This window comes from Acomys minous (genome assembly GCF_964271855.1).
Source record: "Acomys minous genome assembly, chromosome: 7".
NCBI classification, from domain to species: Eukaryota; Metazoa; Chordata; class Mammalia; order Rodentia; family Muridae; genus Acomys; species Acomys minous.
The window spans coordinates 116,114,605-116,132,709 of NC_140488.1; the positions used below are offsets into that span (position 1 = coordinate 116,114,605).

General features: G+C 44.8%; 1 protein-coding gene across 1 annotated transcript in view; it reads right to left on the reverse strand.

Annotated features, from left to right (window-relative positions):
- Positions 1-8,434: 8,434 nt before the first annotated feature.
- DIPK2B (divergent protein kinase domain 2B) overlaps positions 8,435-18,105 on the reverse strand; it is a 45,167-nt gene continuing 35,496 nt past the window's right edge. The window contains exons 3-5 of the mRNA XM_084788872.1: positions 17,467-17,640; positions 13,931-14,219; positions 8,435-12,741 (exon numbers count right to left, since the gene is read on the reverse strand). Coding sequence (XP_084644998.1) covers positions 12,401-12,741; positions 13,931-14,219; positions 17,467-17,640 — 804 coding nt within the window. The 3' untranslated portion in view covers positions 8,435-12,400. The remainder of the gene's footprint in view (positions 12,742-13,930; positions 14,220-17,466; positions 17,641-18,105) is intronic.

Consider the following 18,105-nt stretch of genomic DNA (forward strand, 5'->3'; position numbering starts at 1 on the left):
ACCTCCAGCCCTCTGAGCTGTGATTTTTTTTTTTTAAATCGCTCTGCCCAGAGTTGTCCTTAGTTCTCTCTGATTCCTCTGCTCTTAAGAGAGCTATGGCAAGTGGACGGTTCACTTCTCTCTCATTACACGCGACATCTGGGTGGACAATTATCCTTAACATAACAAAACCCAAAGACTTAAGCACATGCAAAACAGACAGAAATTAGAATATGATCAGTATTACCCCTTGCGATACATAAAGGCAATGTAAGCTATGGTTCTCCACACAAGACACGGTTAATCTAAACAGGGACTGAAACAAAAGGAATGCGAAATAGGAAAAACAAACAAACAAACAAAGAAGCAAACAAACAAAACCCAACAACAGTTTTTCCAACTTTTCCTTAAATTTGCCTTGATGCTCTCTCTCGCCCTCGCTCTCCCTACCGCGGTGTCCGTGTCCCCCCCCCCCCCCCCCCCCCCCCCCCCCCCCGCCCAATACCCTCTGAGGCCAAAAGAGAAGTCACAGGTAGCCATGAGCTGTTCCCAGGCAGCCCAGGAACTGGAAGTCCAGGCTTCTGCAAGAACAGAAAGTGATCTTGGCCACCGAACCTTCTCTCCAGCAACACCATTTGTTAGTATTTTTGATTCCTGAAACTTGAAAATAAACATGAATATTGGTTCACACTTTTGGTTTCATTTTGTTTTGAGACACGATTTTGCAGTGTGTGCCAAGAAGACCTTAAACATGTACTCCCTGCTGGCTGCCACCCCCACCTGGGATTCCAGAAGCACACAGCTGTAGTTCAGATGCTTTGTTATACGTTTTGTACCATGAAGGCATGTGAAACTCTTATATCGGGTTGAAACAGCTTAAGATTAATGATCATCATCAAAAAAAAAAAAAAAAGAAAAAAAGATTAATGATCATCTTGGCACCTCTGACAGTCATGGCTACTTTCAGGCCACTCTGCATATCAAGAAGATGAGCCCGTATTTTGAAAATATCTGCAGCTTTCATCTGGATTTCTTTTATTTTCTACTTAGTTCATATTAATATTTTTCAAATTTTCCACAATAGCACACATGGACACTATTGGGAATTATTATTATTATTATTATTATTATTATTATTATTGTTGTTGTTGTTATTATTATTATTATTATTATTATTATTATTATTATTATTATTATTATTATACAGGGTCTCTCTACACAACCCTGGCTGTCCTGGACCTCACTGAAACTCTCTCTGCATACCAAATTGGCTTCAAACTCACAAAGATCCACCCGCCTCCACCTCCCAGTGCTGGGATAAAAGGCATGTGCCACTATGCCTGTCTATTTATTTTTATTGTATGTGTATGACTGTTTTGCCTGCATGTATGTCTGTGCATCACATACATACAGTGCCCAAGGAGACCAGGAGAGGACGTCAGATCTCATGGAACTGGAGTTACAGATAGTTGTGAGCTGCCAGTGGAAGAGCAGCCAGTGCTATTAACCACTTTGCAGTCCTGGAAATAGTTGTACAGTTCCAAATCAACACTTGTTAAAGGCAGAAATATAGTTTTGGAGACTCTGGATTCAACCATTGGCAATGCTTTATCTTTATTTCGATTCTTTCTATGCAAAATCGTATTTAAAAACAAAACCTCCAACTCAAGACACAGAAATTCAAAATTCTGAACACATATGGAATATTTTGTGACCAGCTAGTTTCACTTAGCATTGGGCCATAAGGGTTTTCTTATGGCATAATCTCTCTCTATGCAATATTTCAGTTTAGTTACATATAAAATTCTGTGGGTGTATCCCAAATTTTTGTGGCATTTTCCTACTCATTTGAGCTGAGACACCACTGCTATTTAGAATAATATGTGCTTTCAGCGAAAACAGAATATGAATGAAAATGCCATATGAGACCTGTTGCTTTGTATGGTAATTAAAATATAATGGCATGGTAATAATTTTAATGCATGCATGTTCTCTTTCTTTCAGTTTCAGTTGAATTGTTAGTGTTGCATTTCTGAAAATGGTGTATGTTCTGGAATCATGTAGCACTATTGCTGCATAAATACCATTTGAAGTTGAGCCATGGGATATACAATATCCGTTTTTTTATTTTTTGCAGAACGTTTTGCTCAGAAGTTAATTGTGTTGTTAATGCCATTTTTCAACTGTATTTACTTTCAATTTAAGTGTGAATTCATCACCAGAGTAAGTTTTCTCTGAAAATAAGCTAACTCCCTGGCTGTGCTGAAGGAGTATCTTTTGAATTCATTTGAGCTGGCCTTCTGGCTGTGCCCATGCCTGACTGGATCCTTGCCCATCTGTCTGCCAGCTCTCTGCTGTCCTATAGCTCGGATCTTCTTTATCATGACCTAGTGTGCTCTTTTAGCAGAACACATCCTCTGATGGTTTCCTAAGGGCACCTCAAAAGAAAAACTGAGACCTTGAACATCTGGAAATATCTTGGATAGCTTTGAATAGACCTGTAACTGACTATTCAAGGTTGAAAATAATTTTTCTTCAGAAATTAGAAGGCATCTTCTAGTGTCTAGTGTTCCTGACAACACCATACCACCTCAGAAAAATCTGAGCATTAAGACAAATGGAAATGAACTATAACCTTTTCAATGTGAATCCACTAGTCCATACATATATAAATGCATACATAAAATAGTAAGTAGAATGCATACATAAATAGAAAGCAGGGGAAGGGAAAAGTTCTTTTCATACTAGGATTGCAACTAAGCAATGGAAAAGGAATAATAGAATTAGAAAGTCACTACTTGGCAACCATTATAGTGACAGCAGATTCAGATAAGCATATTAGTGGGTAGAAGTTTGAGGAATAGAGAATATTTGATAATTTCAAAGTATTATCTCTTTAGTTATATCTTAACAGTGGAGGTTTGAGAGGAGATGTCATCTTAACCACATGAACATCACCAATAATAGCATAAACTGATGTCATATGCCATCTGAGAGGAGGTAGTGAAGAAACCGCAGCGTCACTTCTGAGGTATTCTTTCCAAGTGAAAACCCAATTTGAGCGGGGTGATGGTGGCACAGACCTTTAATCCCAGCAGAGGCACAGGGCAGGGGCAGGGGCAGGGGCAGGGGCAGGGGCAGAGGCAGAGGCAGATCTCTTCGAGGTCGAGGCCAGCCTGGTCTCCAAAGTGAGCCCAGGACTGGCAAGGCTACATACAGAGAAACCCTGTCTCAAGCCCCCATCCCCCCCAAAAAATCCCACAAACAACCTCCCCCCAGAAAAAAAAAAAAGAAAAAGAAAAGAAAAACAAATTAAATTAAACAAACCCCGTTGAATGACATTTTGCAAAACAAACAGCCTTTCCACTTTAAAGACATAAGCGTCATGAAACACAGACACACAAGTGGAGAAATTATTTCAAGTTAGAGGAGACCAGAGACATACAACAGCTATGTGCAATATGTGGTCGAAGACTGGGTCCAAGGCAGGAAAAAAAAAATGGTTGAAGGACAGTTTGGGGGAGATTGGCAAAGTTTGACGATGTGCTAGAGTTAGCTAAGAGTGTTTCAGCGATACCACTCTGGCCCTCTTATAGAAGCCATAGCTTTTAGGATATGGACTCAAGCACGTAGAGGCACAAATGTAATCCCTTCAAAATAGCTCAGAAAAGAGTGGGGCTATAAAAGGCGGAGCGTGAGGCATCAGAGTCATCCAGGAAGGGAGGCAGGGAGACAGGTGAAGAGGAAAGGGGTGGGGGTGGGGGCGGTGTTGATAAAGCAGGCGGGAAGAAAGGGAACAACAAGCAATTCAGCTCAGGGTACCGGGAGGTATTTGGACTTCTGTATCAGCTTTCCTGAAGGCTTGGGAGAATTTCAAACTAACGTTGAGACTCAAAACCCGAAAGAAACCAAAAGGAGCAAGGAACTGGGAAAAAAAAAAATGACTGAGTGGTCTGAAAAGCCCACAAGGGGTTTGTAGGATATGACCTTCTTCTGGTGGGGACCTGGTGAGTGGGGGACCGGAGGAGCTTCTGGTGTCAGTCTCTTCCGTGGGGTTCTAGGAGCAGGGATGACTCCCGTATTCTCTGGCCTTGAGGTACGGGAGAGGGCGGAGAGTTTACAGTCGTTGAGCACACAAACTTTCAGACCCTCTCTGCGGCTGCATTGGCTAGGGAAGGAGTGTATGGTTTTTTGGTTGATCTTTGAGGGCCTTGACTGTGCATCTGAAAACTGTGGATAGGGCAGAGATCCAATTGCTTCTTAAAAGGAAGCCTCATCCAGACTCCAGCCACTTCTTGGCCCTTATTTCTGATATGATCTGCTGCTGACATTCCCGAACTTTCGGAGGGAAGGGCTTTGTGGTATAAATTGTGCTGGTTCTTGAATTCTTTGCTGCCAATTTAGGATCCTGTTCTTTTCGTTCTAAATTGTTTTCTTTTTGGCTTTCAAAATTGTGATTCTATTTTCTCCTCTCCCATGTTACCCTGTCTTGTAGTTTATACATATTAAAAATATAGGTTATTTTCATTTTGTAGAGGTCATAAATGTTCAATACATGTTTTTTGCAGCCAGTCTGCTGACACATCTCTCTGCATTCTTGAAGACTTCCTTTGGATGGCATCCCACAAGTGGAATTATTGGGTAGAGTGTGCCATCCCTTTTAGGCCCTTTTTTTCCGTCTCCCCACCACTCCCCCTTTAAGGCTCTTGATGAACTTTGCCAAATTGCTTTTCAGTGTGATGATGTGTTCATAAAATTTCCGTAACTTTACTGTTTTTCTAAAAATTTGCCTACCCTAGGTAGGATCATTAAAACACACACACACACACACACACATACACACACACACACACACACACACACACATTAAAATATTTGTTTTTTTTTTTTACAAGCTCACATTGACTGACTTAACTTTTGGCACAATTTCCCTTAAAGAATGATTGTCTTTTCTGAGAGTTGTTACAGGCACAGGTAAGATTCAAACAGATAGATTTGGCTAATTGAGGACATGGAGATGTCAGGGTGGGGAGGTGGGAGTAGGTTAAACTGTGTTCGGCAACTGCTCTCCAAGGGGGCACCACAGTGTATGGAACAAGGAAAGGATCTGGGATGGGTAGAGGGAAGCCCTAAGATTCTGCTACCTTCAACTGTGGTACAAGCAGCTGTGGTTGCAGGATGGACACATTTACAGAAACAGACTGGGTCAAAGAGAAATGGTGGTACCAATGGAAATGGAGCAGTAACGTTTCTATCCAATGAATGCTTCCCTACACTATACATCCTATGGGAGACCCACATCCTTTTGTGATGCCAGTTCAGTTTCCATGTCATAGTTAGGGCCATCTTATCACGCAGATAATGCTTCGGCATGTTGAGATACCTATTTTGTTCTGCACAGCACAAGGCTGACACACAAGCCAATCTCCTCTTCATGTGGTGCTGAATTGATTTCTGCTCCATGAGCTAAGGTTTGAAAATAAAACAAAACACTCTGAGCCAGGAAGATGACTCAAAAGGTAAAGATTCCTGCTACCAAGCCTGACAGCCTGAGTTTGATCCTGAAGGAGCCACATGGTAGGAGGAAAGAATTGACATCAACCTGAAAGCTGTGACACACACACACACACACACACACACACACACACACACACACACACACACACACTAATGACTGTTTTTTTTAATGCCGTTTTTATTTTGGGATAATTTTATACTTATAACAAAGCTACAAAATAGAATGAGGAATCCATTTACATTGTTCATTCATGTTCTTCATATGTTAACACATCACTTAACTGAAATCTTTACTGATACTCAGAACTTAATATTGGTAATAGCCCTATTTATTGAACTAAAGACCTTATTTCAGTTCTACCAGTTGTCCTACAGAGACAGAGACACGACTGCTAGAGAGGTGGAGTTGGATTGCTGCCATCAGTTAAGCCTTAGCCTCCGTGTTGTTACAGCTGCCTTGGCCAGCACAGTACAGCTCTTGTGTTCTCCTTAGACATAAATGATTTCTCAGATTGCCTACATCAAACAAAGGCCCTCTTTGTCTAAGATGGATCAAGACAAAACAAGGCCACTCTGTACTCATGTCTTAACACAAACAACAACATGAGCATGCAGACAGAGTGACCAAGCATCTCTCACCCCCACTGGGACCATGAAGAAGCCAAAGGAAGGCTGCCATTTTTCTTCTTTTCTTTTTTTTTGTTTTTCGAGACAGGGTGTCTCTGTGTAGCCTTGGCCATCCTGGACTCACTTTGTAGACCAGGGTGGCCTCGAACTTGGCTGCCATTTTTCTAATGGAGCTCCAGGCACACTTTATCTCTCCTAGCCTGAACTGTGAATAGATTAATATATATAACCAAATAGTTACTGCTAATTCTTCATGACATCCAGTTCAGAATATTTCAAGTGAGCAGACATGTAGATGGAGCTTTACATCTGTTCTTCCCTGCACAAAAATTAGCCTCCTATAAATACCCATGGTGCTTTTCCTCATGTGAGTTCTTGGAGCCTTTCATCATCCTCTGTACAGGGTGGGGCATGCTATTGTATGGATACACTATAGTTCGTTCTGCCCCTGTCCTGTGTAGCCACCTTTATGGTGCTTCCAACATTTGGCAATTATGGTGCATGATTGTTTATTTATCACAAATGATGTGTTTGCTCCTTAATTGCAATGAATATCATTCCTGTGAAGAATAACTTTGATATTCTTTTACTGAGTTTTGCAAGTGACTGTGGCAGTATCCCAAGGGTACATGTCTGCTCCCTGAGCCGATTTTCCTTTGGGCTTGCCATGTTGGAACTAGGGTCATAGTCCAGGCCTGAAGCCCTGAGTAGAAAAGGGGTGTTCTTGTCTCCTTACTATCTCTTCAAATAGCTCCAATGCATGGGTCACTGGCATAGCATGTGTTTGCTGAGCATTGCCTACAGCTTGCTTTCTTGGAGAGCTGTTGTATCTGCAAATGCTGCTGTCCAGTGTTTGAGTGCCAACCTTTTCCTACGGTTTAAAGTTCCTTCAAGAGCTGCAAGCTGATCAAAGAATATCCTGTGCTCTTGTGAGCTCACCTGGGCCAATGTATGTGGATAACAGGGATAAAGTGGGTCGGGGAGCCACATCACTTTAAACCAGCTAGGAGGCTGGTCCTCACTGAGCCAACATGTCCTCATTTCTCTTCACATAATGAGCACAGGTAGACTTGGTAAGGCTCCTTATACCACATTCTCTGGAACATTCTCTTCTGAGCCCACTGAAGGACCAGGTTAGGGAAAGAGGGATGGAGGTTGCCCAGCTGCCTTCCATGCTCACTCCAGGGTCTGGATGGGAGAAACACTAAAAATGGCCACCGTCAGACTAGAGGTATTTTGGAGGCTCCCTGGGTAGGAATCAGGATTTTCTCCAAAATGGCACTGTGAGCTGGGCGTGGTGGCGCACGCCTTTAATCCCAGCACTCGGGAGGTAGAGGCAGGTGGATCGCTGTGAGTTCGAGGCCAGCCTGGTCTACAAAGCAAGTCCAGGACAGCCAAGGCTACACAGAGAGACCCTGTCTCAAAAAACAAAGCAAACAAACAAACAAAATGGCACTGTGTTCTCTCTCTATGGAGAAAGCATCTGTTCTTTTCCTATGTTTGTCTTCAAATAGAGACACCACATCATTTAAAGGGGACAATAGCTCTTCAGGAGTAAAACTATTCCTCCCTATTTTATACACACAGAAACTGAGTCCTGGAAAAGGTAGTCCAACCAGGCCAAAATTACATAGTAACAAGACCAGTCAGTCTATTCCCAGAGATCAGAACTTTCCCCAAAGAGGTCAGTTCCAACCAAGCATTTGTTTTAATGCCTGAGAAGATGTTCAGGCTGAGGGGATCAGCTGCATGCAGAAGTCACGATGCTGCAGGAGACTCTACAACTGGCACACTTAACAAACCACTGAAAGCAGAGTTCTCCTGTGCAGTCAGACTTGTGGGCTGGCCTGTTGTTGCACCCTCCTAAGTCTGATCTCATAGGCCTGAGCTCCCAGTAAATGCCAGCAACACTCAATGCTGTAAGGAGAACGTGTATCTGGAGGCCCTCCTCTTGGCTAGCTTGATAAGCCTGTAACCTCCACAGTAGAGGGCCTCAGCTCAGCTTTGCAGTCTCATTTTGCAGCTCTTAGTTGTTTCTGAATAGGCTCATCTCTCGTTTCCATTTTTCTTTGGGTCCCACAAACCATATAACACATGTGGCTGACATAACCTGGCAAAATCATGCTTTCATTCAAATTCCAGGGAGGAGAAAATAGCTGATGATATTTTTATTCTGCTTGAAGTCTCTTTAGTGTTGACTCACCTGTCTCTTGGCTATTGAGAAGTGGCTCTGTCTGATTGGTAGCCAGTATGGTATATGAACAATGTAGGGAAAGGCTGAAGAAGGCAGTCACTGTTCTCAGTAGAAGCATTTCCTAGCCTCTGCTCTGTGTCCAGCCCTCCCTTTGTGATAGGAAACCCAACCCCCCCCCCCCCCCCAGTTTCAGGAAGCTCTGAGCTGCATGGCAAGCAAGACACAGATCACTCAGCTGGGGCACAAACACGTGGACAAGAATTTCAGGGACAAGGTTCAGAAAGTGATCTCTGGTGGCTGGCCTGTCAAGAAAGCCTCTGCATAAACATAGAACTGAGCGGGGTTTTCAGTGATGTCTAGAGCTTTGGAGGAAGGAAGTCCTCAGCCTTGAATGGGCATCCATCCTGTACTCCCCCATGCCAGACCATGCTTTTTGCTGTATTGGGGGCTGAAAGCAGAGCCCTGAGCATGCTAGGCAAGTGCTGTACCAGTGCACTGCATCCCCAGCTCAAGGACGACTTTCCATTTGCTCACAGTGGTTGAGTGTTGCAGGTAAGAGCTCTCTGGAAGATGGTATTCAGCCGACTTCAGAGTGTGTATTGGATTCCTGCAGGCGCTGAAACAAACAAACATGGAGGAGGTAGGGCGAACCAATAGAATTATATTCTCTCACAGATCTTGGGGCCTGCTGGGTTGAAATGAGAGCCATATTCCCTCTGGAGGATGTGGCAGAAGGATCCGTTCTTGCCTCTTCCAGCTTCTAACGACTGCTTGAGTGGCTTATAGTTGCATCATTCCAGTCTTGACCTCTATCTTCACATCATCACTGGTTCTCTCTCTCTCTCTCTCTCTCTCTCTCTCTCTCTTTTAAGATTTATTTATTATGTATACAGTATGCATCAGATTACATTATAGATGGTTGTGAGCCACCATGTGGTTGCTGGGAACTGAACTCAGGACCTCTGGAAGAGCAGTCAGTACTCTTAACTGCTGAGCCATCTCTCCAGCCCTGGTTCTTCTCTCTCAAAAGTCCCTCTGTCCCCCTCATATGAGGACACATGGGTTGCTGTTTAGGACCTACCTACATAATCCTGGGAAGTCCCAGGAGCCTTAACCACATCTGTTCCCATATGAGGTCACTATCACAGCTTCTGGTGACTAAGACGTGAACGTACTTTTCCGGAGCCACCATTTTGGCCACTGGCACAAGTGGTTTAGTCAATGTCTGTGAAGAGAATTCAGAGGGAAAGGAGGAACACGGGGAAGTTAGCATATGATTCAGGCCCAGCGGAGTGCTGGTCTGATATGGAGAGTTTTGGAATAACAGTCACCCAACAGAGCTGTAGCTAAGTGAGCCAGACTGGTTGAGGCATCATATCTTACCAAGCCCAGCGACTAGGCATGGCTATGCTTTAAGATGGATATGGCCTGGAGTGAAGCCACAGAGTGACCAAGGCAGAGCTCAAAGGGCTGACAGTGCTACCTGCCAACTACCCTCCTTCGCTGGGGAAAGCCATGCCCCTTGTGGAGGGAGGCCTGGGTCCTCTGTTGTGTGTCTGTCACAGATAAGGAGTGGTAGAGAAACAACAGATGGCATGGAGTGGGGGAGGATAGCACCTAGGAGGGGTCTGTTATCTTCAGTCATGATGAGGAACAGAAGTCTGCTTTGTCCTCAAAGTGTATGAGAAAGGGGACTTCTCAACCTGATCTTGAAAAAAAAAAGTCATTAGAATGGGAGCCTTTTCAAGACAACTCCAAAGTGGAAGGCCCTGCCTAATGGTTATCTGTCCTCCTTTGGCCTGCACTGCGGATGTGTACACAGGTGCACAAACACATCACATTTGCTTTAGTTCATACTAACACCAAATCTTCCACTGTTGTCCTGGGGGTATTCATATAGTTTTCTTTTTTGCTCTCTCCTGGAAGTCCATCAAGGAGGACATAAGATCTCTTTGTCTTGATTCAGGAGGTGTCTAGGGCTGTTTCCTTTCTGGACTCAGCAGCATCATGATTTTGAAGGACCATGCTTCAGAGTCCTAGGCCACTGGTCTGGAGGAGAGGTCTTCATTTGTCCCCCTCCTCCTTGCCTTCCCCATAGATATGTGGTAGAGGAGTAAGAGGAGGGTCCCATTTCTCAACTCCCTCGGGGCCTCATTTAAAGTCACTCACAGTCTTAAGTGGGAAAGCAGGGGTTCTGTTGAGAGAGGCTGGTCCTGCTTGGCATGTGCACTGGAGAGCCCTGCGGGCAGTCTTATATTCCTGTGCATCTCTGGAGAGTCTGAGGCTGCAGCCCCCTTCTCTGGGGTCTCTTGGCATGAGGCTGGCTGGGAGAACACACTGCAGGCAAGTCAGTAAGGAAAGGGGATCATGATAATGCAGGTATGAGATGTGGTCAGACTTCATTCTCCACAGCCACCAGAGGACATCAGTTTTAAAGCTTCTCAGGCATGGCACCAGCTTGGGCTGTCATCATCAGTGTTGTGGGTGCCCTGGGACAATGACTAGAACAGTCAAAAGGCGAAATCGAAAGGTGACCCAGGATACCACAAGACAGGACCCTTCAGGTTCAGCTTTACGTGTGAATGAAATTAGAAGAGAAAATTCCAAGATGAGAGTCAGAGATTGATGCGGAAGGCACCAGGGGAGTGGACTGGTAGGCAAGGTTTCAGCAGTATCCCAGCAAATCACATCTCCCTGGGCCTCCGTTTCCCTATGTGTGCAGCTGGGCTTGTTAAGCCAGGTGTTCTGACTTCCAAGGTTCTGAATTAGAGGTAGAAGAAAGGAGGTAGATTGAACAATCTCCAGGAGTTTAGGCCTTGTAGGGAGGCTAGGCAAAGGTCAAAGGTCTAAGAGCCCTTTACGATTGTTAAGGAGGCTAGACAATACCATGCATAGAGGTCCATAGACCATGTAGTTAAATATTTTAAAGGTATAGCAAACTGGTTGTTGAGTAAACTGTATTCCATTGGTTGACCTTGAAAAAAATGTTGCTTTTATAATGACTTGTAAGGCCATATTTGGATAAGAATTCTAGGCCTCCTCATGTGGTGTGAAAAGAGCAGGCCATGGTCCCAGGCTGCAGGTACAATGAGTAATGGAACCCTACTCAGTGACCCAGGCTGCTGTGCTCTGAAACATGGCTCTGCAACTAAGCTGCAGTCACACTCGCCACGGCCTGTTCCAGCTAGCCCTGAACACACAGGGATAGTCAAATGGATCTATCCATGGGAGGGAGATACAGGGATCCTTTGGTGTATGCCTCTGTCTTGGTTTTGTAGACACCCAGACAGTCTTTCTTGCATTGCCTATCTTTTGCTGAGGGTCAGAGTGCAGCAGGAATTGCCCTTTCAGCCTTTGCCTGTTTTCCCTCCTTCTTGCCTTCCAGTAGGCTTGTCTTCTGAGAAAACTCAGGTAACTGTGTGTTGACCCTTGCCTTTTAGAGGACCTGAACAAACACATCGGCCCTAATTCTTCTCCCTGTCTTCTTACCCTTGGCTCTTTCCCACTTCCTGTGGTGACTTCTGCACATGCACAAGGAATCTCCTGTACCCAGATGGTTGGTTCAGTAGCTGCTCATGAGTGAGTATGACCCTTTGGTTTATAGTCTCTTTGTCACACAGATGCAAGAGAGGAGCAATGAGGAGCTTAAGTTCCAGTGGCCCAAAGTCCCTGTCTTCACCCCGCCTTCTGCCTACAGCAGTCTCCCAACACATGGGACTAGCTCAGTTGCCCTACCTGTGTATGCTTCTGAAGCATGCTTTGTGGGTTGCAACTGTATTTCTGGGACCCTCACGTCTCTGTTTTCTTTAACTTGTGAGAGTCTGGTAGCATACAGAGAAAATGGAAGCTTACCGACATCGCGTGTTCACACTTGGGTCTTCCTGTGCTCACCTCCTGACTCTGCTGTGGTGTCTGTCAATCATGCAGTGTCAGGGTTTTTCTCACTAATTTTGAATGTTTCTTAGGAAATGAATGTACTCAAATACTTAAAATGGAGTTGCTTCTTACAGTTTGGCAGCAACTCAACCAGGGATATGGAAGAGCTTGTGGATTGTCCCTTAGGGCTAGTCAGGCCCCAGCCACTCAAAACCTGTCATTATACTTGCAATCTGGGTAGCGGTAGGCAAATCTAGGGTCACAGGTTCTCAGGGATCTCAAGATGTCCTTCAGCCGACTGGTTGCCCCAAGAACTTCCACGTCTGTGCTGGCATCCTTGCTACACAGGCTGAGAGCAGAGTCTATCTCTTCTTGCACAGGGGAGGGGAACTTTGCCTGGAGAAGTTGAGGCAGCACCTGCTGACACACCAGCACCAGGCTTTGCTTCTCAGGGACAGTGTCACAGGAGGACATCTGGACCTGGCAGCCAGAAACCAGGCAGCTAAAAATGTCTTCATTCTCTCCAGTCCTGGCAGCTGCTTGGTTGCCTAGAAGAGAAATGGAAAATATCAGATACTGTACAACCTATTCTTGTGTATATGTGTCCGGGGTTGGGTGGTGGGGGGGGTGGGGGAAGGGCAGGGTGAGGCATTGCCAATTAGAATTGCTGAGCGAAATGGCTTAGTCTCCAACCATTTCCTTATCACCAGAAGATTTAGAGCCCGGGAACATTATGGTCCCTTCAGAGAACAGCATTGAGTAACACTCTCCTACAATTAGGCTAAGGCCCTAGCATGGAAAACCCATTGTGCCCAAGGAGCTGGGCTATAATTGTAGAAATCATAAGCACATTGTTACTTCTTCTTCTTCTTCCTGAGTTAAGGAAGTGAGGATGGTATTGGGATTGGTTTCATTGCACATTTAGAATTGAAAGTTGGGGTGGGGTGGGGTGGCATGTCATCCAGAATATGCATTCAGCAGGTTGCAATGGGGATGACATTTGCATAGCCTCAATATTCTGGAATCAACCTTTCTTCTAATTTGATTCCTATTAATAAAGGCAAATCAGGAAATGAGAAAAATGGGTTGTTTTCTCTATCTTTGCAGAGTTTGTTTGTTTGTTTGTTTGTTTTTTAAAGAAGTGCCACAAATGGGGGAAAAACTCTTTCGTCCTGTTATTGTCTTCAGCAAATTTGGTCACTTTGATAACCTGGGGCTTAATGGACTTGAAAGCACTGACTGAGCCTTGGCAAACATTGAGAAACATGGCTTTCTCACACATCTTATTCGGCTCTTTGTTTTTGTCACTTTCAAACTTTATAGACTGAGTATGTCAACACTGATTGCAAAGTTTACTAGTGCATTAGGCCAGCAATTATGTCTTAGCTCAAGGCTAAGAACATCCAAGGAGAAAAACTTGAAGTGGAGAGGGGCCTGTGATTTTGTGTGAGTGAAATACAGAAGCACCGTGGGAGGGCTCATTGGGCTTCGTACCACATGGACAATGTTTGTCACAGGCAAGGCCAAGTTCTCTTTTCCTTTGGAAATGAAGATGAAAAGAAACTCAAGTGGGGGTGAGGATACATTGTTCTATGACCAAAACATTCCCCAAACTTGGATTGCTCGTGACACACAGAGGCCAAAGGCCCAGGAATGTTACCCCAGGTCACCCGTCCTTAGTTCTGGTCACCCTGACATCCCCCTTGACAGCTGCTCTGCCAAGCCCATGCTGAGTACCTTCCTGCTTGTCGATGATGCCGAGCGCACTGGCATCCCGGATGAACAGATGCCCATTGTCAAAGATGCCAAACATGCCTGCATCAACATGGGTGAAGTAGAAGAAATAATTCAGATCATTGCTCCTCAGGGACTCCAGAACCCCGAGGAGTTGGTAGGCAAGGTCAGCAGCTTGCTCTGGAGGTGCATCATAAAATTCTTCCAGCGGTCTGGTGCTGGTACTGATCAGGAATCTACCACAGGAGCCAAGGTACTTGGGCATCGGCCAGCCCTCCGCCCCGGGGAAGATCTGCCAAGCCAGAAGAAGCAGGCATTAGACACAGAGAGAAATTTCACAGAGGCAGCTTGCTTTCTACCTCTCGTCCACAGCCCACACAAATAAGTCTTACTGCCAGCCTGGATCTCAAAACATGCTGGCAAAACATTTCTCCATCTTTTTATACCTTTTGGAGTGTGTGGTGAGGCCCCTGCCCTTCCCCCACTTTTGTAGTGCATTGCTGATGGAAGGATTCAGGAAGGAGGCTGCTGTCGTCTGTGCTGTGGATCAGATTTCACAAGTTCCTCTAAGTGGAATGTGAGAACGCTAACCAACCTTCAGTGATTTTTCAGTGGTATCCAGGATTCAGGGTATATGTTTCTTTTAAGTTGTGTCATTTAAAAAATATGACTAGTCTGCAATTTCCAAGATGTCATTGCTTGGAAGCCATGGAAAAAAATCATTAAAGATTAACTTCAGAATAACTGCAAGACTAACAACAACAACAACAATAACAACAACAACAACAACAACAGCAATAATAACAGCTATTGCAAGCAGGGTATCATGTGTGGCTACAGTTCCAGCTATTCAGGAGGCTGATGCAGGAGAGTTGAGGCTAGCTTGTTCAACAGAGCTCATGAATAAATAGAACAGTGCAAGTATCTAGTTCTGGAATAGGACAAGGACAATGCAGGTGGCTGTCCCTTTGCTGTCCCCACTGCTCGGCTGAGAAAATCCGATTGGCTTTGGTAGCTACACATGCAGAGATTCATCTCAGCTGGAGGGAAGCTTCCAGATAGAGTAACATTGATCCGGGGCATTGTAGCCTTGCCTGTCTCCTTGTAAGAGCTCTCAGCTTGTGAATTTGGGAGATGGAAAGTGGGGAGGGAAGTCTAGCTCGATTTTTCTTGACCACTTTTTAAATATTTTTTTTTTAGGACTTCATAAGCGAGCACTGCATCTCCATCACTCGTATCCATTCCTTCTTCCTCTAGCTCTTCCTGTGTCCCCTTTCTTTTTCCTAAATTCATTAGCTATTCTTTATTATTGCTACACACACACACACACACACACACACACACACACACACACACATTTATATATGCATATCTTCACACATGTATATACAAGCTACTGAGTTCATTTAGTGTTACTCATATGTATACGTGAACAGAGCTGACCATTTGCAATTGGACAATCTATGAGGGTGTTTGTTCTGGAGGGGACTGATTTTCCTGTAGCTCTTCATTTCAGCATAGGGCCACGTGGAACATTCCATGTCTATGTTAGATTTCAACTGTTGATCATTTTTTAATGAAGCTGTAACTGGAACTGATAACAAAAATTGTAAATACCACTCTACTCTTTGTTTACCTTCTTAAGGAAACAAAACACATTTGGGTGATGCACCTTAGTAGCAGACTGCTTATCTGGCACACACAAGGCCCTGGGTCCCATCCCCAGCAGGACAGAAAACAAAACAAGAAGTAGGCTTCAAAGCAGACTCTCTCTCTCTGTCTGTCTGTCTCTCCTTTTTGACAATTTTCTGGTACTTTCTACCCTCTATAAGTCATGCTATAAAGAACTAATGCTCTTTGCTCTTTGAATTTCACCTAACTGGGGCACCTTACATACTATCTTTCAGAGGGACATCCTGAACCTACTGACCTTGTCTGAATGTGCAAAGCCACTCCTGTGTCCCATACTACACTCTTTCTGGGTAAAGCCCAGGGTTGAGTGGAGTGTTTCAGCCCCATGGTCCCATGCCACGTCACTCAAAAGCTAGTACTTAGGATAACCAAGATACCAACAAAAGTTAGAATTATGGGTAAAAGACCTCCAAGAAGACCCCTGAGCATGCAGGACAAATGGCAGCTCCTTCTCTGCCATTAGTACATTTAGTGCCAAAGATACTGAGCAGGTTTTAGCAGGCAGAGTATAGCTTCTGATGTATCTGATGTCAGACACCTTTGAGATTAGGCTTCATGGCTGACACTGTCTCTTTCTGAGCCCCAGTGTGGATAATAACAACATTCTTGGGGGGATTTCAGTGAGCAGTAACTGACAGCGATAGGCAAACTTCAGCACAACACCTGGTGTGCAGCAAGAACCCAATAACCAGCAGTCTTCATTGTGGAGTCAGCCGTTAGCTTCTGGCTAATATTTGCAAACTGTCCTTGCTGTGGCTCCTTTCTTCTCTACCTGTATCTTTATATTATGATATTTTAAAAGATGGTCTCATTATACAGCCTGTACCACTATGCCCCGATTTCCCTTCTCTTTTCCTCTCCTCTCTCCCTCCCTTCTACTATTCTCCCTTGCTTTTCCTCCTCTCCCACCCATTCCTCTACATTTAAGTCTTCTTGTTCTTGTTCTTTCTTGTTCTTGTTCTTGTTCTTGTTCTTGTTCTTGTTCTTGTTCTTGTTCTTGTTCTTCTTGTTCTTGTTCTTCTTCTTGTTCTTGTTTTTCTTCTTCTTCTTTTTCTTGTTCTTCTTGTTCTTGTTCTTCTTGTTCTTCTTGTTCTTGTTCTTCTTGTTCTTGTTCTTGTTCTTGTTCTTGTTCTTCTTCCTTGGTTTTTCAAGACAGGGTTTCTCTGTGTAGCCTTGGTTGTCCTGGACTCCCTTTGTAGACCAGGTTGGCCTCAAACTCACAGAGATCTGCCTGCCTCTGCCTCCCAAGTGCTGGGATTAAAGGCGTGTGCCACCTTGTCTTCCCCTTCAACCTCTGGTATTGTTTCTATTCATTATGTGACTCACATGTGCTGACCCTTGGTCAGGGGGATTTAGCTCCACAGGTTCTATGGCTGTCTCTTAACACAGTAAGTGTCTCTGTCTTTTTGACTAAGTGTGTCCCCAGGCCCCAATACATCCTTATTTATTTGACCACTCTTAAATGATGTCACTTCCAGTTTTTTCTCCTTTCCAAACATAGCTTGAGGGTGCATCAACTAGGTGGTTGTTTCACCAGCTCCTGAACGTGCTCAAATCCTACTTACCTTAGTGGCAGAGATTAAATTCATCTTCCTTCACAAAGCCATTCTTGGCGGCCTCAACTTGTAATGTTGGCTACTGTCCCCTGTTATCAGCCCACGCCTCTTTCCTCAGTAGCTGCCAAGGCTGTCAAATGTTTACCTGGTGTTGTAATGTACTAGTACAGAGTTGTAGGCCCAAGACATGCAGCAAGAAGGGGAGAAAAATCAACCTGGGCGGGGGGCCTCTGAGAGTCCAAGGTAGTAACAAAACCCGGGGGTGGGGGGCTTGTAGGAGTCACTGAGTACCTGAAGAATGATGGGGTGTGCATTGACAGCCAGTGTGTAGAGGAGACGTAGCTTGTCACGGTCGGTGAAGTGGTCCATGAAGATGCTGCCAGCGTCAGCCACTTCAGCATAGCGTCGAACCACACGGTCCAAGAGTCTTTGTGATGGGCACCGCAGGAAGGGACTGGGCAGGCCCTGCAGACACATGAGAGAAACCCAGGATAGAGAGGAGTTTCTGGATTCTTGTGAGTGACACAGACACTGGAATGGGAGCCCAGTTGAGCGGTGAAGGAGAAATCCATGGGTGGTTGAAGAGGGTGTTGAGCAAGAGGATGGAAACTCCTGGGTGGGACACAGGGGATAGAACACTCCTGCAGCTTGGGCCAGGAGAAGGCATAGTAGGCTACACAGGAATGGGGGCACTGGGGGCATGGAGGCCGGCTCTGCTTCTTTGAATGTTTGAAGCGTACCTCTACCAAAGATAGCTTCAACAGAGAACTAACAGTACCAGCCATACTGCTGTCCATGAGCTTTGAGCGGAAGCTCCTTTTCCACAGCTGCCTCCTTAGAAAAGTAGGATAAAGCTGTCATTGATGGATACAGAATGCCAGTGTAAGGACTCTTCCTAATGGGACAGTTGGTAAAGTTAGCTCATTATTC